Raw genomic sequence first — 21,788 nt, 5'->3', positions numbered from 1 at the left:
AGCTGCAGGCCACCAGTGGATTGTGGCAGCAGCTCGTACCAGCCACAGCCCTGGCTGGGGTGGGAGAAGGGGAGCTGGACCCCCCCAAAGGAGCACTGCCCTGGTGTGCCTGCCTCCTGCTCGGGGGCTGTGCTGCCTCAGGGAAGTGGGTGCCCCACAGCTCCCTGCCCTGTGGAGGGACGTCGGGGCCAGCCTCCCCAGGCGACATGGAGGGCTGTGCCCGAGCCCCTTCCCGTGGAGGTGAGGCATCTGATGTGAAGAGGCAGCAGCTGTAGCAGAGCTAACGCAGGGGAAGCTAGGGAAATGCTCAGGGTACTCCCTGGCATGTAAAGTCACGGGGCAGCTGAGAGATGGTGGTGGCTGCGTGCTGATAACGCATGATGGAGGGCCCAGGCCATCTCCCCTGCCAGGGTCAAGTGCTGCTCACCCAGCAGTGCAAGGCTGCAAAGGTGCCTGGGCTCCTCAGCCTGTGGGAGGTGGCCAGTGCAGGTGCAATGGAACAGCCTGGAGCAGCACAAGAGCAGCGCAAACGCCATGGCAAGAGAACAGAAGGCACCACAATTGCGACAAAAGCTTGTTCTTCATGTACTGGCAGCACCTCGCTGTGGTGGGTGATGAGCATCAATGGCAGGGCTGGGTCCTGAAGGGAGCCGGGGTGTGCTGATAGCACATCTGGCTCAGGGAGAGCATCTCCAGCCTGGGCTCCCCTTTTGTGGTCCTTGGCACCTGCAAGTTGCCTGTGAGGGCTGGGTGGGCAGCTCCCGTGTGTTGTCCAGCAGCTCCAGATCCCCTGCTCAATCAGCTGCCTCAGCCACAGGCTCTCTCTCAAGCCATGCCATGACATGGAGGAGGTTTTTTGCCATGGCATCCCCTTCCCCAGCACCGAAGCACCAAGCTCACTCTTCTTGTAGGGTGCCAGGCACCAGGAAACACCCACAGACCAACCCAGGCTCAGTGCACTGGGCAGCGTGGTGCTGAGCACAGAGGCTCCCCAAGGTGCTCCTGGCTCTGTCCGTGACTGGCTGTCACCGGGGCTTCTCTGGGGAGAATCACAATCTCTGGGACATTGAGTGGAGACAACAGGCCCTAGAAAGGCTCAGCACCCCATGCCAGCTGCCTCTTAGGAGAGCAAACCTTTGGTGGGGAGGCAGCTTTTCTGGGAAGAAAAGAAGAGGCTCACCAGGGAGAGGGTCACAGGCACTCCCCTCCCCTTCAAGGGTTCCCTCAGGTTCAGGGGTGCTGTGGCCCAGACCTCCCTCTGCCAGGACCCTGCTGCAGACCTGGGGACGGGAGACTGCTCACCACCTTGGTCTGGATGTCTCCGGTGTATTTTGTTGGTGTATCAGCTCCCTCTCCCAGCACCCAGCTCAGTTATCAGTGATGCTGGAGAGTAGCTGCTGGGCGGGTTGGACTAGCCACAGGCCTTCAGCCCATCATGGACCTTCTGCTGGGCTGGCAACAACTGTGGGCCAGGAGCTGGGCGGATGTGTGCCCCACAGGGGGATCCCTGCTACCTTCATCATCACCCCCTCCTGAGCAGCCAGGTTTGCTTTAAAGACCCTGGCTTCCTTTTATTGCTTCCCCTCTCAGATTGCAGCCAGCTGCGAGGACTATTTTTAGCAGCCTGCCTTCTAAAAATAGCCCCGAGCTGTTTGGAAGTTGCGTCACGAGAGGTAACCCTCTCCACGAGCAGCTTGGCCCCTGCGCCCCAGGAGGGTACAAAAGGAGGCTGGGAGCAGCGGGGTCAGCAGGTTCAGACGCAGCCAGAGGCGAAGGAGGCAGCCGTGCGCTGCCAGCTTCAGGCATCCTAGTGCCGGCACCATGACCATCTTCTGCAGCCACTGCCACAGGCCCCTGCAGGCAGAGATGAGCTGCCTGCCCAGGAGGGACAAGCAGGCGCCCAGTGCCTCGAAGCCGTTCAGGTGAGCTCCCTACTGTCTCCCGCCTACAGGGCTGTGATGGCCTCCGAGCTGGGGAGAGACCCGGGCCAGCTTGCTTGGTGCCCCATGGCCCTTGCAAGGGGCTGGCACCAGCTTGGGACAGCGAGGCTGCCAGCCAGCACGTGGGGAGGAGGCGCTGGAGCTTGGAGGGGCAGAGGGATTGCGGGTGGTTGAAAAGTAAAGGCAGATGCAATGGGTTGGGCCTCACTGGGTGAAGTTTCCATCCTTGCGGGGTTTGGCGGGAAGGTCGTGTCACTTGGGCTCCCTGCCAAAGCACAGGTCATTGTCCAACCTGCCCCCCCAGCGAGAGGGGCACCAGCCACACCAGCAGTGTGTCCCTCCTGGGTAGCCGTGAGCACTTCTGCTTGCGCCCACTGCACTGAAACAGCCACCAAAGGTTTGCTCTCCTAGAGGCAGCTGGCACGGGCGCTGAGCCTCTTCAGGGGAGCATCTCCACTCCGTGTCCACGAGCTTGCAATTCTCCCCATAGCGGCGGGTGGGGAATGCTGTCCCTCTCCCTCCCCGGACGTGTGTTCCCAGATGGCTGGCTTTGCAGGTCAACCAAGAGTGCCTCCAAGGCTCGCAGGGACCAGATCAACGTGGAGCTGCAGGCGCTGCGCTCCCTGCTGCCCATCTCGGCGCAGGAGAAGGAGCGGCTCTCCTACCTCCACACCATGGCCCTGGTGTGCCTCCGGCTGCGGGGGGCTCAGCTGTTCCCTCCAGGTACCTGTGGCACTGCTGTACCCCACGCTAGCTTGGCTCTGCGGGGGGCATTGCTCCTGCCCTGGCAAGACAGCGCTTCACCCTGTGCTCGCCCTGCAGACTCAGCTCCTCCTGCGGGACCGGCCCTCGGCACGGAGCTGCTCTCCCTGCTGCCGGGATTTCTGCTTGTGCTCTCGGCCGACAGCAAGCTGGTCTACATCTCTGAGAACGTGGCTCAGGTCCTGGGCCTCTCCATGGTAAGTGCCCACTGGGCATTTGCAGTCACTGTCCCTGTCCTGGTGCCTTTTTTTGCATGCACGGCACACTGCCCTGGCAGATGCTGGCCTGTGGCTCCAGCGGGCAGGCACAGTCCGTGACAGCAGCCCCCTCTTTGTCAGGTGGAGCTGCTTGCCCAGGGGGACACGATCTTCGACATCCTAGATGGGCGAGCGCACGAGGATGCACGCAAGAAGCTCCTCCTCGCCCAGGAGGAGCCCGGCAGGGGTAAGGGAGGCCTCGGCTGGTGTCTCACAGATGCTGCCGCCCTGCTCTGGCTTTTCATGGCCATCGCTGCTAGCAGAGCAAAGGAGCCCCTGACCCACTCCAGCCGGTTTGTTTCCCTGCAGAAGTCACGTTTGTCAGCGAGATGCGCACATCCAAGGCCTTCCGGCTGCAGCACGGGGGGAATCGGGCTGTGGCAGTGCGCGGGCGCTTCACAGCCCTGCACTGCCTGGCCTCCCCCTCCGCCGCAGCCTTCCTGGCCCTCTGCACACCAGTTGCGCGGTTGCCTGCAGACGGCGATGCTGGTTCCCAGGATGACCTAATCCAGAGCACGCACATCCTAGACATGACGTTTACTGATGTCACGGAGAGGTGAGGGGTGCCTGCTCACACCATAGCCCCAACTGTACCTCTCGGGCAGCAAGAATCATTTCCCTTCACCAAGCCTGTGTGTGGGACACAGGCTGGACCTCGTGTGAGCAGTGGGACTCTGCCAGATGCTTCCCAAGCCTTGTCCCTCCCTCGTTTGCAACTCGTTTCTGTACCCCTGTTGTTTTGCTCTCTCCTCCATCGTGCAACAGCTGCTCCTTGCTGACACGGTGCAGACCCTGCAAAGCACTCAGGCCTCACTCCCCTTGTCTTCCTCAGTGTCACCTACCACCTTGGCTACTGCAGGGAGGAATTGATCGGTCAGTCATGGTACAGCCTCCTGCACCCTGAGGACACTGACCTAGCGGCTGCCCAGCACAGGGCCGTGGGTGAGTGTCAGGCCTGGGAACATACCTGTCTTTCTCTGGCTACACCTGAAACCTGGCTGTCCAGGCCAAAAGAAACAAAGTGAATTTAGTCCTGCCCGCTGTGGCTCCCTGCTCCAAAAAGGACAACACACCCCACACACTGTCTATAAGATCACAGGGAGCTTCCAAGCTTGGGAACGGGAACACGAGCACTGTGCTTTGCCCCAGTGCAGAGAAGAGGGACTTGCTTGAGCCCCAGCTTTTTGAGAGGGCAGGACTGTTACAGACCTGCCTCCACTACCTGTGGAGCTGTGTCCCGCTGGGGCCACAGCAGCAGACTGACTACAGACCCCATCAGGGCTGCCTGCGGGGTCCACGGCCAGCATGCTGCTCTACCCTGGCAACCGGTGCCGCTGTGCCCTGCCGCAGACTAACGCGGCCCCTTGCCCACAGCGCTCGGGACCGGGGCCGGACCCGCAGCAGGGTCGGCAGTTCTGCGTGTGCTGCGCAGAGACCGCACCTGGGCCTGGCTTCGCGTATCGGCGCGGCGGGAGGACGGAAGCCACGCCATCACCTGCACCAGCCTCTGCCTCAGGTAGAAGGCTTTAATGGAGGGGGGGGGGGGGGAAGCGGGGCCGTGCCCCCCGAGCCGCCCCTAACTCCCGTGTCCGCGGCAGGGAGGAAGAAGCGGCCTACCTACGCGCCCGGCAGTACAACCCCCCGCCCCGTACCACGCCGCAGCCGCCGGCGGGAGGGGAGCTCAGCCTGCTAGCCGCACAGCTCCGTGCCCTAGCCGACAGCCTCTCGCCGCCCGCCGCCGCCGCTCCGGTTTGGCCCTGGCCCCAGGCCGAGGCCGAGGCCGAGGCCGCGGCCTTCTCCCCGGGCCCACCGGACGCCGCCTGGGCCCGTCTCCTTGGCAACGCGCTGGAGGGGGCGGGGCCCGCCGCCGCGCACGCGCACTACGCCCCCTGCCCGCACCAATAAACGCCCTTTTCCCACCCCCTCTCCCCGCCTTCTTCGTTCTGTCTGCGCTTGTGCCGCCGCTCTTCGCCCCGCCTACTTCCTGTCCCGTGCCTGAGGCGGGCTCGCGGGGGCTGAGGGGAGCGGGCGGCCATGAAGCCGCGTCAGGAGGGTGAGGGGGGTCGGGCGGCGGGACGGAGAAGAGCCGCCGCCGAGGAGGAGGAGGAGGAGGAGGAGGATGTGTGGGAGCTGAAGGCGGCGGAGGGCGAGAGTTCCAGCGACAGCGAGAGCTTCCCGGGGGCTGAGGGCGCGGCGGGGGCTCTCGGGAGAGGTAAGGGCCGGCTCGCTGAGGTGGGCCCTGCGGGGCGGGAGCGCCCTCCGGGAAAGGTGGTGGTCTCTAGGCTGGGGTTTGCCGTCGCCGTCCCGTTTCCCCCCCGCTCCGGGGCCGCTGGTGGGGCGCGGAGGCCGGGCGAGGTGGAAAGGCCTGAGGTGGGGTTCAAGAGCTGGGCTTCGGCTTGAGCTGTTTGAGAGTTCTCCAGAACAAAAGCTGACAGGGGCCTCTTTTCTATCCGGTCACCTTCCCCGCCTCTGGAAGTTCTCCTGTATCTTCTGAAGGACAGTTCCTCTGCGCAAATTACGTATGCGGTAGCTTGAAAGACTCTCACCGGGACAGGTAAACCAGAAGAACCGGGTGGTGTGTAGCCGTGGCAACAGCGGTGGTGCTTCGGCTGGGTGTATTGAGGCGGTTGTTCTCATCTGCAGCAGGATATGCAGTGTGGTTTCCTTGTCTTGAAACGACCAAGGTGAGAATGAAAACCTTACAAGGCATATGTCAAAGACCCTCGAAAAGAATTGTAAGGGAATGGATGTCAGTGTTGAATACGTGGTAGGGCATGGTGTGTGTCACAGGGGTCAAGAGTTACTGGTTGTCTTATGAGAGGAGTCTCCTTGCTATGTTTGTGGGGGGCTGTGGGGGAGGCGCGTCTCATCTAGAGGTAGGCTTTTAGGAAGCGGGTTCTTCCCCCCATCTGTAGGCATTTTGCTCTCCTCTGTTAATGGTGAGCTTTAGCAAAGCTCAGGGAGAAGACCGCTAACAGTCACCCTCTCTTTCCCACAGCTGGATGTGAATGGGAACAGTGATTTTGCTTTTACCACCTGTCTGGGCCCTCTGTAATCTCATTTTTGGAACAGAAGTAGTTATATTAGGGTGCAGCACTAGGTTTGTCTCAGTGGGAAATGACTGGGTGGATACAAGTCATTTCTTAGGCCATCTATTTTTCCATCCTGGACAATCTTTGATGTGCTCGGCAGGTTGTAGAGTTCTCAACAGGTTCAGCTGAGAAAGGCATAAGGTGTCTTTGTGTCATGGGAATCTGTGGGAGGAGAGGAAAATGGGGAGGCTGTGCTGGTGAGCAGGAAGTGCCCATGTTATCAGCAGGTAACGGTAGTTTAGCAAGAGGTGGAAAGAAGAGGAAACAATCCACAAAATAATGGAGGAAGGGAAGAAATGGCAGGAGGGGGAAGATGGAGTGGATTATAGAGACAGCACAGAAAAGGTAAATTATATTCTAGGGGGGAAAAAGGAATGAAAAAAAAAGGGAAATTAAAATGTCAAGAAAGAATGCAAGAAACAAGAAAAGTAAGCTAATCCTGTCTTTTAGTAGGCATTTTGGTGGAGAAACCGTCAGCATAGATTTTAAGGATCATGAACTCTCCTTGTGCAGAGGTTGTGGCTAGGACCAGCTACTTTGGAGCAGGAAGCCAGCAACCTTTTCACACACACAGTTGTCAAATCTGCTGGCCAGCAGTGAATGCCTGCTGGGGCCATTCACTTCTGCCCCAAAACAGGCTTCTTTTTTATGCTGATGTCAAACGATGTTTTTATCAATGCAAGCAGCTACTTCAGTCTCCTACAAATAGGTAGTAGGATGTATTTCGTGGACTGATACTACTGTGTAGAAAGCACTTTCTCCGTTAGATTTTGGGTGGTCAACTCTGGTCTGGTATCTCATACCGATATTGAAGTATTTTATCAGTGGAAGCTCTGCATGCCTTCGCTTTGTCTGATTTATACCAAATCTCTTTTCTAATCCTTTGCTAAATGTTGCATCTTTTTATATGGTGCCTTTATTTTGTTTTCATTGACATTCCGTAAGCCTTTGCTATTTTAACAGTATTGTTTTGGAGTTGCAGCCAAATGGAGTATTGTAGTGTGAGTGATGGTATTTTGTCTGTCTTTGTGGAATATTAGAGTAGCTTCCACATCATTCTTCCTTTCTTCTAATTCTTTCTTTGCCCTTTTGACTGTCCTTGCTTAGAGTCTTTCATTTGTCTGTCCGGTGATGCTTTCAGTATCCAGTGATACTCAAATACTGCCCTGTGTAGTGATTAATTGCTCTCTACCCCAGTAACTTGTATAATTAGCACAGATTTTTCCTGTAGTGCAGCAGTCTAAAGCTATCTGTACTGAATTTGAACAGCATGGTGGCAGCTGCTCTTGTCTAAGTCCTAGAATTTATTGGTTTTCTTAAGTCCCTGTAAAGCCCAACAGCATGATTACTTTAGATTGCTGAGCTGCTTGGCACTCAGCCCTTACCTGAATGCGGGCACAGTTCTTTGGTCTGAAGGTGATTTCATGTTCTGGGCAGGCAGGCAACAGGTGATTGTACAAGTGACATGGGGAAAGATGGGGAGCCTGAGGGAGATCAGAAAGGGCAACAGTGCTGTCATCCCTAAGAAGATGGAGGGCAAGCGTGTTTGCGGGAGCCCAAGCGAGAGAGGATATCAAACTGAAGTAAGATAAGTGGAAAGGGTGTTTAGGGGAAGCAGTGTAATGAAGCAGTGCTGTATTCACGTTTCTTTTGTCCCTTGTGTGGCAAACTGGACATATGGTGTTCCTTTAACTCTCCTTGGAGGACTAACGAGTGTTGACAGAGCAGACTTTCTGGGTGTTCAGAATAAGCAAAAAGAAAACATTTCTTGAGGCAGCGCTTGAACATGCTCATGACATTTTCTGGATGATGTGAGTAGATTCTGAAGCAGAAAGTCTTGGTTATTGCCAAGACGAGAATGCCTGGGTTGATGAGTCCATGCTGAGCTATCATGACTGACCTCATGTTACTTCCTGAATTCGGCAGCAGATTTGGGCAGAGCATGCAGAAACCTTGTGTTGTGGGGCAGTGTATTGGGTTTGCATGGCAAGGTTTTGGTAGCAGGGAGGACTACAGGGGTGGCTTCTGTGAGAAGATGCCAGAAGCTTCCCCCATGTCCCATTAGCTCAGCCTTGGTTAAGGCCTCTGTCAGCAACGGTGGCAGCACCTCTGTGGCAAGATATTTAAGAAAGGGGGAAAAAAAAAAACTTGCTGCAGAACAGCAGCTGAAGAGAGGAGTGAGAATATGTGAGAGAAACAACTCTGCAGACAGCGAAGGTCAGTGAAGAAGGAGGAGGTGCTCCAGGCACCAGAGTGGAGATTCCCCTGCAGCCTGTGGTGAAGTCCATGGTGAGGCAGGCTGTCCCCCTGCAGCCCGGGGAGGACCCCATGCTGGAGCAGGCTCCTGGCAGGACCTGTGGATCTGTGGAGAGAGGAGCACACGCTGGAGCAGGTTTGCTGGCAGGACTTGTGACCCCACAGGGGACCCATGCTGGAGCAGCATGTGCCTGAAGGACTGCAGCCCGTGGGAAGGACTCACATTGGAGAAGTTCATGGAGAACCATCTCCCATGTGGTGGGACCCCATGGTGGAGCAGGGCAAGAGTGAGAAGTCCTCCCCCTGAGGAGGAAGGAGCAGCAGAGACAATGTGTGATGAACTGACCCCAATCCCCATTCCCTGTCCCCCTGCGCTGCTGGTGGGGAGGAGGTGGAGAAAACCAGGCGTGAAGCTGTGCCTGGGAAGAAGGTGGAGTGGGGGGTGTTTTAAGATTTGTTTTTTATTTCTCATTATTCTGCTCTGATTTCATTGGTAATAAATTAAATTAGTTTTCCCCAAGTCGAGACTGTTTTGCCTGTGACTGTTATTGATGAGTGATCCCTCCTTGTCCTCATCTCGACCCATGAGCCTTTTGTTACATTCTCTCTCCTCTGCCTAGCTGAGGAGGGGAGTGATGGAGCAGCTTTGGTGGGTACCTGGCCTCCAGCCAGGGTCAACCCACCACAGGCAGGATGTGATTGTTTTTGCTAGGCCACAGTTGGAGTGTTTTGTGCCACATGCATAGTATTGCAAAGGCTTAGAAAGACTGCTTGCCTGTCATTGCTCAGAGGTGTTGAGCAGGCAAACCTCACCCCGATGGTGTTCGCCAAGACTTTTTCCTTCAGAATGGAGCCAATGCAAACCCTCCTGTTCCTTCTTGCCCCTACCGTTGTCCAGAGAACGGAATGAGCATATCCAAGCGCTGCCTTAAGAAATGTTTCCTGATTGCTAGTCCTGAATACCCAGAGGTGTAAATCCAGAAGGAATTGTTGATGATATTTTTACATTGTGGTTATAAGAAGTGTTAAAGATTACTGTTGCTGAGGGATATTAACAGAAAATCCCAGAATATCTTGTGCATTCATCAGCACTTTGGGTAGAATTGGTTTTGCTGTTTCTCGTGGTGTTTGTGTTGGTCTTCTAGTCAGCAGTCAGAGGAGAGAAGGAATATTTTATGGAACGGAAGGTGTAAATAACACTGTGGGGAGCTCATGGCAGGGCTAGAATATGAAATTGCTTTTTGGTCTTGTGGGGTTTTGTTCTTCCCCCAGTGAATCAGGCTATAAGCTATTCCTATTAGTAGCGAGGTAGTAAAGGTTGAATGTCTGGATTTCAGTAGTTTATAGGCCTCTGGGCTGCTGAGGAGGCTCTGCAGTGGGAATCGCTTCATTGCAGACTGAGCAGTGCTACGGTGGATGTGCAGTGGGAAGAGACTGTCTCCGAGTCTTAACGGACAGACTGAACAGATGATCTGGTTTTCCTGCAGCACCTTCTAGCTGGTCTTATGATGTGAGAGATGTGATGATGCCCATTTGAAGGTGATGGGACAAGAACACTCTGTTAAAGTGAAAGAGTTGGGACTGGGAGGTGACCCCTCAGAATTTGCAATGCAGCCAAAATATAGCCCAGTGCAGAGCTCGTACCATTCTTTGTACCAGGTAAAAACTTTGAACTGGTTTTGTGTGTGCTACTGAGTGGAGAGAGAAGTTGTGGAGAGGGCGAGACTATTCTAGTGCTAAAGACTGCAGTGATTAATCAGAGAGAAATCAAAGGCTGAGAGATGCAGCGGCTTCTTTCTGCCATGTGGTTGTATAGGGATGACACCACTGTGCTCGTGTCACTGTCTCGGGCTCTGAGACATCCCTCTTGGTGGAATTTGGGGGTGAGAATTATCTTGAGAAGCTGTTTGGTTCAGGTGTGTCCTGTGTTCTCTTCCAGATCAATCTCACATGTCTTTTGAGGAACTACTGCGGGTGCAGAGCGATACAAGAACAAGAGTGTGCAAGCAGGTGACTGGTGGGAAGAAAACTGCAAAACCTGCCAAAGCTACAGTGAAGCAGCAACAAGGCAAAAAGGGGTAAAGAGGTTCTTTTGTCATTAGAAAAATGTGCATGTGTGAGCTGTTTCAAAGCTCTTAATATCCTATCCTGTTCAAATCCCCAGCAGCCACCTCTTACTTGATAGTTAAATCGGCACTCAATTCCTTTACACCCTTTGTATTAAAGCACTTTTAACCCACGGCATGGTATGCTTCTCTTTTAAGCTGTATCATAGTGCTTTACTCATGCCCCCTGGGCCCTAAAATAGTTATCCTGCTGTTTTCTAAACCCCTTCCAGCTTATCAGCATCTTCTGCCTGGTTCCACTGGCTGGAGTTGCAGTGACAGCCAATTGTTCTGGGATTTCATTCATCCTTCTGCTGTTGTCTCATCTGTGGCTTGTCTGTTGATTTTCCTTTTTTCCCCCTCTACAGTACTTATCACAGACTTTTTCCTGTCCTCAGTGGTCTTTACATCTCCTATTTGCATACTCTGTAGGTGCTATTGATGTGGTGACTGTAAAATGTATTCAACACAACAAAAAGTATCAGATCTTTTTATAGTCCTCCACAGGCCCCCACTGGTAACAACTGTTATACCATTACCCTTTATTTGCAGTACTTACTGGTTTTCAGTCCTCAGAGTCGTATTTAAGTGATTTCAACGGGTTTCCTCTGTTACACTGGCATTCCCTAACCTGTTTCTGAATCTCTGCTGAACACATGTTTCTTCTGCTGTAAACAGTTGATTAGAATAATGTTTCTGCTTTACCTTTCACCCAAGAGTCTGGGGGATTTTGTGTAGTGCAACATCTTCACACAGCGTCTCTATTTCTGCCACACATAATTCTGTTTATTTCATTCCCCTAATCCTTTAAGTGATGCATCACTGTAAATCCCCCATGCTGGTTCTCTCATGTTTTTGTTGTGGAAGTGAGCTTAAAAAAAAAAAAAAATCAAACTTCAGGGAAATCCCCTGGAACTGAGCTGGCTTCAGCAATGCTGCATAAAGCTGACTTGAGAGCTTTGTACAGGGGTGTAGCCACATCAGCAGACGTGAAAATACACTGAACGCTGCCATAAGTGGGATTTGGAAAACTTACTTATGCCCTGCAGTGTTTATGTTCCTGCCCCGGTGTTATTGTGGTGCTGAATGTGGGTATAATGCCCACGTTGTGGGTACTCTCAGCGGGTGGTTCACGGGTCTTTTCATATTTCTAATAACTTACCTGATGTACTGACAAATCGCAGGACACAGCATCCAAGTAATATGGGAAGAGTAATGCCCTGTTCTCCCACCTTCTACTGTCCCCCTCGTACACCTAAAGCATCAAGCTCTAAAGGCCTGTGTTGCAAGGAGAACTTGTTCACTTCATTGGTTGTCACCATGGTCCTCACAGTCCTGACTAACTGTGAAGTCTCTTTTGAGATATGTACCATAAGCTGTAAGGCCTTATTCCTGGGGGCTGACGTTTTTTTTTACCTGTGTTATGGTATGCTTTCTCACTGAGCCTGGGCACAGTAGAATTCGCCTGCCTTTGTAACTAGCAGGTCAGTGCAGAAATTCCCAGCTTTGGTCTCACCTTTCAATACAAGTATTAGTCCAGAGTGCATGAGTTGGTGGGCCAGGAATAGAAGAGGGTTGTTGTGTGACGAATGAAAACATGGAGAGGAATAATTGAGTATGGTGCATTTACTGATGCAGGTGGTGGCTGTATCAGGTTTTGCGTAGGATTGTTTTAACCATGCATTTATAGATCGTTTGGTTGTAGTAGCCTTGTCTGGCTTTTGACTGAAGTCACATCTTTGCTGTGTGTAGGTATCATGGTGAGAATTGAGTGGGAGAGTCTGCCATTTTGGCACTGTGTGGTAATGTTCTCCTGACAGTCTGGCTAACCTCCTGATATGTTAGCCTGGGCCTCATTCTGTCCTCTGCTCCTCTGAAGTACATTTTTCTCTTTTTCAGGCCATTGGAGAGGTCTGCCAAGAAGCCTGTACCTTTTCTGCGACAAGTCGTCTCTGTTACAAAGAAGGTGGGTGCTCCCCCTCCCCAATTCAGGACCTGACTTCCCTTAGCAGTGCTGATAGGGCACAGATATGGTCCTGGGGCTGCTGAAGATGACACAGGCTGGTTTTGGAGGATAGGGCTTGGGCCAGTGTCTGGGGAGAAGAAGCGATTGGATGCAGGAGCAGCTGCTGTCTGTATGACCTGCTGCTGTGCATGATGCACAACTTGAGGAGTAACTCGAACATTTGAGACCCAAGTGTTTCCAGAAGATGTAAAGGCTGCCACTGGCGACAATTGCACCACAAGCTATGGTCATTGTTCAGTACTAATCACATTGGATGTTCAAATGTCCATCTAGTTTCTAATCTGAATATAACTTTGACTTATCATTGCTGGATCATCTTAATATGTTAATTTCCACAGTTAGAGATCTCTTTTTGTCTCTCTCTTTTTGTGTGACCTGACCCAGGTAATCTGTGAAAATCTAGATAGGTTTTAATTCCCAAATCCATCACCTTGACAACATGTGTTCACCCAGCTCTTGGTCTGGGAGTTGCAGGTGTTTGGAGGCAGCGCTCATGCTGTTATTCCTTGAACTGGCCGCTCCTGGGTGGTAGACTTGCATATGATGATGCTTGTTGCTCGTTAGACTGGATGCTTGATGACCTTGTGAGGGACTGCCACCTTGATTATTGGACTCGGTCTTTGCCAACTGCTGATGTTTTCAATGGTGGGTGCATAATATTGCTAGTAAAGAAATTGGTGAGGTCTGATTTGTGGAAGGAGAGTAAGCAGGCTATTAACAGGGTCATCCTGGCCACAGCTCTTACCTTTGCCTTCCCTGCCTTCAGGTCCGCAGAGACCCTCGATTTGATGACCTGTCTGGAGAGTATAAGCCCGAAATATTTATGAGGACATACAGCTTCCTGGACAACATCAAGAAGCAGGAGAAAGAGGTGATGTTGTGTGCCTGTCCTTGGCCAGAAGAACCTTGCTTGGCAGGGGCAGCTTCTGCAAAGGCTTTTCACAGTGGAGGTGGCAAGCAGGCAGTGATGCAGCTTTCTGCTCTCTTCTTCAGATGATTCAGAAGCAGCTGAAAAAGTGCCGGAATGTGGAGCAGAAGGAGAAACTCCAGCACCTCCTGAACCGCATGGTGAGTTCAGTGCAGCATCTCCTCTCCTGTGAGGCAATGCACTAGAAGAGAGGATGTGTGACCTGAGGTCTGCCTAGACACTTGCTGACACAGGCCATCCTTTCTGTACAGACACAGCAAGAACAGGCACAGGAAAAACAGCAGAAATTGAGGGAGAGGGAGCTGTCTTTGAAGAGACAACAGAGGGAATTGGCCAAGCAGGGAAAGAAACCCTTTTTCCTAAAGAAATGTAAGTACTCAGTGTGAACATGCTGCAGGAAGACCTAGAGGGAGTACTGCTGACAGGACTCTAAGCACTGGAAGTTATCCATGATATTCCTCAGAGCTGTGGAGGGATTGTTCTAGTGCTGGTACTTGAGGGACAAGCCAGGGAGGGAGAGGTGAGGAGGGGCTGGTCTGTAGAGATGATTCAGGCTTCAGTTTAAAACCTTGCTCCCCTCCTTTCTACAGCTGAGAAGCGGAAATTGGAGCTAGCCGAGAAGTATGCAGAGCTGAAGAGGAGTGGAAAGCTGGAGAGCTTCCTGAACAAGAAGAGGAAGAGGAACGCTATCAAAGATAAGCGCCGCCTGCCCTCACAGAAAAACTTGTGACTGCTGGACAGACATGCTGTTGTCTGGCACTGGGACTTGCTCTGCCCTGGCCAGTCCTGGAAGATGGTCATACCTCTTCCCAGTATCTGCCTTTCACTGTACAGTGGGTGCTGTTAGGCAGCAGAGCAGAGGCTGAACTGAAGGAAATAGTGCTTTTTGTACCTGAAATGTCCTCTTCACTTGTGGTTTACACCACGCCTGTGTGGTGACGAGTCTGTCTTGCAGATGCACATGGTGTTGACAGCTGTCTCTGTCCTTGTACCTGCTCATCTCTTCCTCTAGCTAGGAGAGCATGAGCCCTACCTGGCATTGCTGGCTTTACTCCAGGTCTTACCAGACACCAGCTGAGGTGGGAAAGGACCTCAGGTGGGTGGGCTCTGGTACAATGCCTGCTCAGAGCAGGGCTAAACCTAACTTCAGACGAGCTGCTTCAGTTGGGTCTGGGAATGCCCAAAGATAGATGCCACCACCTCTCTTGGCCTCTGCTCCACTGCTTCAAGTTCTCAAGATGAAACTGTTTTTACCTTCTTCAGTAAACCTGCCTGGTTTTCGTCCATAATCAGTCTTGTTCTCAGTGAAGTGCCTGGCTCCGTCTTCTCAGTAGCTTTGTCGTGGGGGGTAGGAAAGGGGTGCTGTTAGGTCTCCCCAAAGCCTTCTCTTCCTGAGGGTGAATAAACGCTGTTCCCTTAGCCTTTCCTTGCAGTGCTCCAGCCTCTGACACCTTCCACATCCTCAACTGGAGTCAGCCCAGAGGACCAACATCTATCTTCTGGGGGCCCAGCCTGGATGCAGTATCTGGATGGAGTCTCACTTCTCATTAGTGCTTCTAGGAAACTGATGCTGTATGAAATAATATCCCTCAGTTTTCTCAGTGTCGGTGCTGTTAAGAGTTGAAAGTGTTTGAACTTGGGGGAGTTAATGCCTCCAACGTTTCGTCTGTTCCTCTCTTGTTTCTCCTTGCTCCTGATTGCCCCTCTCTCCTGCGGCTGTACTGACAAGGAGGTGATGTTGATGTGACCCAGATGATCTCTGTCTGACAGGTCAGACCGTGTGCTGGGAGAGTGCCTCAGCTCTGCAGGGCAGAGCGTTCCCTGGGCACAGCTCTGCTGTGTGCGGGCGGGCAGGTGGTGCGTGGGACCTGGGGAAAGGCCTTGCAGTGAGTGAGAAATGGAATGATGAGCAAATCCATCATGCCCACCTGAGGGTGTTGCTGAAGTATCTGCCTCCGCTGCAGTTCTGTGGGTGATGCGAGTTCTGCTCTGCTGGTGACAGGTTTTAGTGGAACTGGGGGAAGGCAGTGGAAATGGGATGTGCCAGCTGGCTAGAGACCATATGGAAATCCTCAGCTGCCTTTAACCTGCCTGTGGCTTATTGCTTTGCACTTGTGCCTGGCTGCTTCTTCCTCCTCTTCTTGCCTCGTGACGTGGGATGCGGAGCCTGCCACATCCTTGCACCTTTGAGGAGACTTACCTTGGGAGCGGTGTGGCAGCACCAAAGCCCAAGGCTGTCCTGACCCCTTTGTTGCATTGGTCTGTTTTATGCTCTCAATTTTTAATCCAACCTCCACCTGTACTTTAATGTAAGAAGGGAAGATGACTGGGGCCTGGACAGGCTGGAGGTGGCTCACCCCTCTGTCACTGCTGTCAGGGCCTTGCTTTGAGGGGCCACGTGGGAGCAGCATTCCCGAGTCTGTGTATTCCCATCCCCAGCTGCTGGTAGGTCATGCCCAGCAGGGAACAAACCTGGTGCACCCCCAAAGCAGTCCTGCTTTCCCCTGCTGCTCCTCTGGAGCCAAATGGCTCCTTCCTCCTGAGACCCCCATGCCTGCCTGCAAGGAGAACATCCGGCTGGGATGTCACCGGCTTCTCTTCACCACCTTAGCAGGGAGGAGCAAGTCTGCCAGCCTGGCTCTCCCTGCCTCCGGGGCCCAGTACCCTGCAGCAGGGGAAGCCCTTGGCGTTGCCCAGCTCAGCCAGTGTTGTGGTGGCATTTGTGGTGGCACTGGGTGTTGGGGACAGGCGGCAGCATGGCAACACCAGCTCCAACAGGAGGAGATGCTTCCAACATCTCCAGAGAGCTTTCTACTGCCAGGGGAGCTGCTTTTCCCTGCAGCCTCCCAGCCTCAAGGAGGCAGTTGGGTTATTTTCCTTCCGTTTCTAACGCTGTCCTGGCAGTGTGCCCCTGCCAGACCTGCTCTGGCATCCCTCCAGGTGGAGTGTGGGGACTTGCTATGGCTGTCCCTGGGGAGGACATGGGATGCTGGGCATGGCTGGCACCAGCTGATGTAAGTGCAGCTGGTTGCGCAGGCAGTGGTGGCTGACAAAGCTTCCACACCTCCTCCCCCAGTGACACCATTGGAGCCCACCAGACTCACAGGAACCTGCCTCTCCCTTCCCAGCTGCTGGCCAGGAGAAATGGCTTCAGATGCCAGCGTCTGGGCTGCTCTCCCCAGGCCAGGGCAGTCACTGAGCGAGCCCCCCGCTCCAGATGTTCTCTGCAGCTGCACATCCAGGGACATGAGGGACAAGTACCCACGGGAGCTGGCGGGACCTGCCTGCCAGCAGGGACACAGACAGGAGGAGGCTGCAGGGCTCAGGTCTTTTATTGCAAAGAGGGAAGATAGGAAAAAGGACAGTCATCCCCTCCGGATGCCCCCAGGCCTGCAGCTGGTTGAGAGGGGTGACAGGCAGGGGGAGGCCCAGGCCTCGCTCCCCCGGCATGGGGACCCCTGGTTCACGCAGCGGGGAGCAGGCTGCTGCCAAGCAGCAAGCTGGAGCCAGGGCCAACCACCACAGCGGAGCGGGTGATGCGCAGTGTCCCCATGCAACCCCCCCCCCCAAGCCTGAGCCCTGGCTGGCCGGAGGGCAGTGCTGCGTGGGGGAGCACTGATGGGGGGAGCCTGGCCCCAGCCAGACGTGGTAGGCAAACCTGGCCGCCTCCTCCTCCTCGGCTCCGCTGCCCGTCTCGCTCAGCAGGGTGTTGAGGTCCCGAACTGCTCTGCGGCCTTACAGAGGCTACTATGGGGGGGGGGTCCCTCGCCATGCGACCCTCGGGGACTGGAGCAGCTTCACCCAGGGAGGAAGGGAGCAGGGTCATTGCCCTCTGTCCAGGTGGGGAGCTCAGTGACCCACCTTGGGTTTGCAGGTACGGCCAGACGTGGTGGTGCCCAGCCTGTGGCTCCTGCTGGCTTGTCATGTATTGTCCTGGGCCAGCTCCTCCGGGCAGGCAGGCTGGTCCCGGGATTTGTGCAGCCCTGAGGAGGGCTGGGCCTGGGCACTGTGCTGCAGGGCCAGGTCCGGCCCCAGGGGCGCGTGGTGCCGGTGCCGCTGGTACTGCACAAATGTACAGACCTTCAACCCAATGGCCAGCATGTTCTTGCCCATGAAGATGCTGGAGACCCGGGCGTCCCTGAAAAAGACCATGTTGCTGCCTCGGATGAAGATGGTGGTGATGTTGACGGTAAGCATGCTCAGCATGGGGTACAGCATCATCCGGTGCGGCATGATGCCAATCCCTTGCATGCTGATCTCACAGAGGGACACACAAGGGAGGACCAGGAGCAAGATGTAGCAGTAGAAGAACATGATGCCCTCAGCCCAGAGTGGCAGCCCCTTCTTCTGGGGCTCCCACAGGTTGGCCTGGATGTCCAGCACGTCCAGCATGTCCACAATGACCCAGAAGAGGCGGTTGCGGAGATCTTCTTTCTTCTTGAATGTCCTGACGTACTCCATGTGCTCCGTGGCCACCAACAACACGTAGAGGGCTGGGATGCAGATGGAGAGCAGCAAGGTCAGCGCTTTGCGGGCTATGAGATCCAGGCTTTTCCGGTCAGCTTTATAGTTCTGGTATACAAAGTAGACTTTGATCTCCAGAACGAAGACGTACAGGAACCAGAGGATCATGGCGTAGCCCCGCTTAGCTGTCTTTACCTCCGCCCCGACCCAGATGGCCACATAGCGGAGCACCAGCAGGAAGCATACGTCACCCACCGCCACCATGACGCAGATGCCCAGCTTCCTGGAGCCCTGGCTCTGCTCCACCAGGTAGGCATCCATGAGGACGAGGCTGGTCATGATGAGCACAGTGGAGAGGCACACGTGGGGCTTGCTGACGGGTGGTGGGGGAACCATCCTGCACAGAGGAACAGGCAGGGCCGTCAGGGAGTTGTTTGTTGGGATTCCCCATCCCCAGCTTTGGGCCCCCTTCTGTCCCCCTCTCCCCAACAACTGTGGATGGCTGAAAGAAGGTCAGCAGGGGGTTCATAGACTCTTCTCCCATCCTATGTGCCTGGTTTGTTCCAAACCTGGAGACTCCTAGCCGAAGTGCTCCTGAGACTCCTGGCCAGGCCACCCTGGTGGCACGCACTGGCTGAAACCCAGCTCCTAGGCTGAACATGGGGATATGGTGGGGCAGGCTGGACAGCCTTCAGGCACTTGGGATGCTACTGCCTCTTCCAGTGGCTCATCACTCTGGTTAGTCTCTGCCACTGTGAAGGGCACGTGCCTTATTTTCCACGGGATTTCCCAGCCAGTGGCACTGGTTATATTCTCACCCCACAAGGCAAACAAGACCATATCTATGCTTTTAACCCAAGCAGGTCCTTAGCTGCTATGATCCTGGACCGCCCTGTTTTTAGTCTCCTTTATTTTCATGCATAGCATGAGGCGAAGGATTATTTTTAGCCTGGCTGTCCTGTGGGGTGGGAGGGAAGAAATCAGCCCAGCATCTTCCGTTTCCTTCAGCCTCACGCTCCCCAAGAGCTCTGCCTACAGCTGTTTGCCCGTGCCCACCCTGCCCCAGAACGACAAACTGAAAGCAAGGAAAAGCAGCACCAACCCACAGCTCCAGGACACAAGCAGCTCTGCAACAGGCCCTCAATTTCAGCTGGATGTTCAGCTTTCCCAGGCTGGGACAGAGCAAAGCACAGTCCCTAAAAGCACCCTGCCTGCCATGGACAGCACCAGGGCTGTCAGTCTCCCTCCCCCTGACCAAGCACAGCTGCAGGCAGCTGCTGCCAGCGACGGAGGGAGGACGGAGCCAGGGCCTTGCCGGGCATGGCTCGGCAGCTGCTCTGGAGGGGAGCCAGCCCCCCAGCTGAAATGGAGGACGAAGCTGGCCTGCCGACTGCGTGGCACAGCACTGCACGACGGCTGCCTGCACAGAACCCGCTCGGCCGCACCTTGGGCCACGCAGGGGCCCTGGGACCCCATCCCGATCACCTGGTGGGCATCGCGTGGGTAGCACTTGACCATGGAGCAGGCGCTTGGGAGCAGGACGGAGGCTGCGCAATTAACGGTCACCCCTTAGCCGCTGACAGCACAGAGCCCTGACCCCAAACTACCCGAACTCCCGCTTTTTGGTGGAGGGAGCGGGCGTCCTGTGCAGTCGTGCATCCCCAGGCCCAGAAGCATCCTGGCACGTTGAGGGAAGGAGGCAGTGAAGCCTTAAGCCTGCCAGACACGGGTGCTTCTAAGGGGGAGAGATCAGATGCTGGTGGGCATGAGCATCTGCCCACCAGCAGATGCTCGTTTCACCCCACGGCCTCGTCCAGCCTTCGGAGGACCCGGAGCCAGCCCAGGCCCCAGCTCGGTGTGCTGCCCCACCTCGCCCCGGCCTCAGACCGGGGCTCCCACGCCGCCTCCCACCACGGTAAAGCGCAACCCACCGCGGGCTGCATCCCCTCGGGCTCCCCACCGACGCTCCCCCTCGGGCCCACCGAGGGGAGGACAGCCCTCACCGACGGGATGCCGGGAGGGGAGAAGTGGGGAGATCCGGACCCGAGGAAGGGGGTCCCCCTCCGCCTGGACCGCGCTTACCTCGGGCGGTTCCCCGGGGCCCCGGGCCCGGCGCGGCATCGCCCGGCGCGCCCCGGTGGTTGCTCTGATGCGGCGGCGGCGGCGGCGGCGGCTCTTGGCCCCTCCCGGCGGGCGGGCGGGCGGAGACTGCGGCGGCCCCCGCCTCATCGGAGCTCCCGGCACCGCCCGCCGCCCCCTTCTCGCTCCGGTTCCCGCTGCCCGACCCCCGCTCCCGGCAAAACCGGGGTTTCCCCCCCGCCCCCGGTCGGGCACCCTCCCGTTCCCCTTCTGCCCCCATCAGCTTCTGCCTTGGGGTGCGGGGGGTGGGGGTCCCCCCCACCTTCAGCCAGCCTCCTGCCCCACAGCATCCTCCTGCCCTGTCCCAGACCCAAACCACCCCAGGGCTATGGGTGCTCCCTGCCACAGCTCGGGAGAGACCCCAGGAAAACCTGGGGGGCCCTGGGAAGCTTGAACTGTCGAGGGTCTTGCCCACCGGGAGGGATCGGGACCCCTTCCTCGCTGGTGGAGCAGGTGGGGGGAACCCCTGCACCTCCGTGACCCGGCACTCAGCTGTGCCAGTTTGTGGGGTCCTGGGGAGCTCCAGTTCCACAGGACACTGGTAGAACTGGGCTGGGCACAACCAGGGGCTTGTGTGCAGGTAAACCAGATCAGCGAAAGCAAAAGGTCTCCCTTACCCTGGTGGACATCCCTCTCTGCAAATGCTCTTCTATCAGCCTGAGGAGCTTACTGCATTTAACTCTGAGCTTGTTTCTAATTGATTTAGGTCTTAGCTACACAGGGAAGGTTTTCCAGTATATTTCCACTCTGACTTTGAAGCGCTGGTTTAAATATATGTATTTTGGAAGATGGGGAGGCGCCAGGAAGTCTGGAGATGGACTAAGAGCAAAACCAGGCATAGATCTTGAGTGAGAGGATGACTGCCAGCCACAGTCACTGAGCACCAGGACAAATGCAGCCCACCTCACCTCCAGCTGCTGACAGGGTGTCCGTAAGGCCCCTGTTGTATCTGATGACTTGCAGCATCTTGGGTGGCACGTATGAATCCCGCCTGTAGCATCCGTGGCAAATGGAGACACTGAACCGGCATCCAGGGTCAGCTCACGTGTCCCACGGTGAGGGTGGGCTGGTTTATGCAGGCAGATGGAGGGTCTGTGTGAAGGGAGCAGAGCTCTGGGTTAGAAATGTGCAACAAGGTAAAGAGTTTGGCTGTGGGATCATTCTCCTAGTCCAGGAAAACCCAGCACTCTCCAGAAGAGCTGGAAGAGCGGGGCAACAAAGTGGCCAAAGCAACCTGCCTCCAAAAAGGAAAAGGAGACCTTGCAACTCCAGCTGAGTGGAGAGCACTGTGAGGCATGAGAGGGGAAGCCAACACAGAAACAAAACTTAGGTCTTTCCTGCTGGCCACAGAAGTGCCAGCTCTCACTCCACATCAGGGGAGTCTCTTGCAGGCTGTAGGGACGAGCAAAGGGTCTCTGGCCATGGAGGCACAGAGGTACGCACGTGACAGAGGTAGGAGAGAGGTGCTGGAGGCAGCTACCAAGCAGTGGGGCTAAAGACGATTCATCCCTGGGCTGGAATCATAAAACTCCTGAGTCTTCACTAGAGGCTAGGACAGGAGGTGACAACATTTGCGTGGGAAGCAGTTAAAAAGCTGCTTTAATGAGATACATAAAAATAAGCAACCAGAGCAAGAGCAGATACTTATGTACTTCTCTAAAACATGATGCTGGAACCAGGGTGCCAGAGTTCACGTGTGGATGCAGCTGTGATCAGAGACAAAATGGAAGGAAACTGAAGAGGGATACACCAGGGTTCCCAGGCAGATAGCTGCTCCCTGGCTGCCGCTGGCTCCAGACCTGGGAGGAAAAGCATCTTC

General features: G+C 55.2%; 4 protein-coding genes across 4 annotated transcripts in view; 3 read left to right on the top strand and 1 right to left on the bottom strand.

Moving 5' to 3' along the window:
• The first annotated feature begins 125 nt into the window (after positions 1-125).
• Positions 126-4,902, top strand: LOC138688511 (neuronal PAS domain-containing protein 4-like). The gene is made up of 8 exons (XM_069799833.1): positions 126-1,922; positions 2,497-2,663; positions 2,763-2,899; positions 3,041-3,146; positions 3,269-3,515; positions 3,792-3,901; positions 4,334-4,475; positions 4,558-4,902. Exons 1-8 carry the CDS (start codon positions 1,822-1,824, stop codon positions 4,862-4,864), a joined length of 1,317 nt encoding a protein of 438 aa, XP_069655934.1. The 5' UTR covers positions 126-1,821; the 3' UTR covers positions 4,865-4,902.
• A 37-nt stretch (positions 4,903-4,939) lies between these two features.
• RRP36 (ribosomal RNA processing 36) lies at positions 4,940-14,972 on the top strand. The gene is made up of 7 exons (XM_069799838.1): positions 4,940-5,171; positions 10,247-10,385; positions 12,312-12,378; positions 13,205-13,309; positions 13,432-13,506; positions 13,618-13,735; positions 13,957-14,972. Exons 1-7 carry the CDS (start codon positions 4,994-4,996, stop codon positions 14,094-14,096), a joined length of 822 nt encoding a protein of 273 aa, XP_069655939.1. The 5' UTR covers positions 4,940-4,993; the 3' UTR covers positions 14,097-14,972.
• A 1,708-nt stretch (positions 14,973-16,680) lies between these two features.
• On the bottom strand, positions 16,681-20,016 carry LOC104322453 (transmembrane protein 121). Its single transcript, XM_069799830.1, has 2 exons — positions 19,913-20,016; positions 16,681-18,227 (listed from the first exon to the last, which is right to left on the bottom strand). Exon 2 carries the CDS (start codon positions 18,224-18,226, stop codon positions 17,288-17,290), a length of 939 nt encoding a protein of 312 aa, XP_069655931.1. The 5' UTR covers position 18,227; positions 19,913-20,016; the 3' UTR covers positions 16,681-17,287.
• The window catches only part of LOC104322384 (phosphofurin acidic cluster sorting protein 1-like), a 77,508-nt gene continuing 73,797 nt past the window's right edge, over positions 18,078-21,788 (top strand). Inside the window, exon 1 of the mRNA XM_069799829.1 lies at positions 18,078-18,139. Within this exon, the coding sequence (XP_069655930.1) occupies positions 18,093-18,139 (47 nt within the window). The 5' untranslated portion in view covers positions 18,078-18,092. The remainder of the gene's footprint in view (positions 18,140-21,788) is intronic.

This window comes from Haliaeetus albicilla, chromosome 13 (genome assembly GCF_947461875.1).
Source record: "Haliaeetus albicilla chromosome 13, bHalAlb1.1, whole genome shotgun sequence".
Classification (NCBI taxonomy): Eukaryota; Metazoa; Chordata; class Aves; order Accipitriformes; family Accipitridae; genus Haliaeetus; species Haliaeetus albicilla.
Note: the sequence above shows the minus strand (reverse complement) of the source record. Positions and strands in the feature narration are given on the sequence as shown.

What these genes read in the sequence shown, in the direction of transcription:
- LOC138688511 (XM_069799833.1), top strand. Translation starts at nt 1,822, where the DNA reads ATGACCATCTTCTGCAGCCACTGCCACAGGCCCCTGCAGGCAGAGATG. An exon ending in TTTACTGATGTCACGGAGAG is followed by an intron (nt 3,516 to 3,791) that starts GTGAGGGGTGCC and finishes TGTCTTCCTCAG; the next exon opens with TGTCACCTACCACCTTGGCT. An exon ending in TGCCCAGCACAGGGCCGTGG is followed by an intron (nt 3,902 to 4,333) that starts GTGAGTGTCAGG and finishes CCTTGCCCACAG; the next exon opens with CGCTCGGGACCGGGGCCGGA.
- RRP36 (XM_069799838.1), top strand. Translation starts at nt 4,994, where the DNA reads ATGAAGCCGCGTCAGGAGGGTGAGGGGGGTCGGGCGGCGGGACGGAGA. An exon ending in GGCGGGGGCTCTCGGGAGAG is followed by an intron (nt 5,172 to 10,246) that starts GTAAGGGCCGGC and finishes GTTCTCTTCCAG; the next exon opens with ATCAATCTCACATGTCTTTT. An exon ending in ACCCTTTTTCCTAAAGAAAT is followed by an intron (nt 13,736 to 13,956) that starts GTAAGTACTCAG and finishes TCCTTTCTACAG; the next exon opens with CTGAGAAGCGGAAATTGGAG.
- LOC104322453 (XM_069799830.1), bottom strand. Translation starts at nt 18,226, where the DNA reads ATGGTTCCCCCACCACCCGTCAGCAAGCCCCACGTGTGCCTCTCCACT.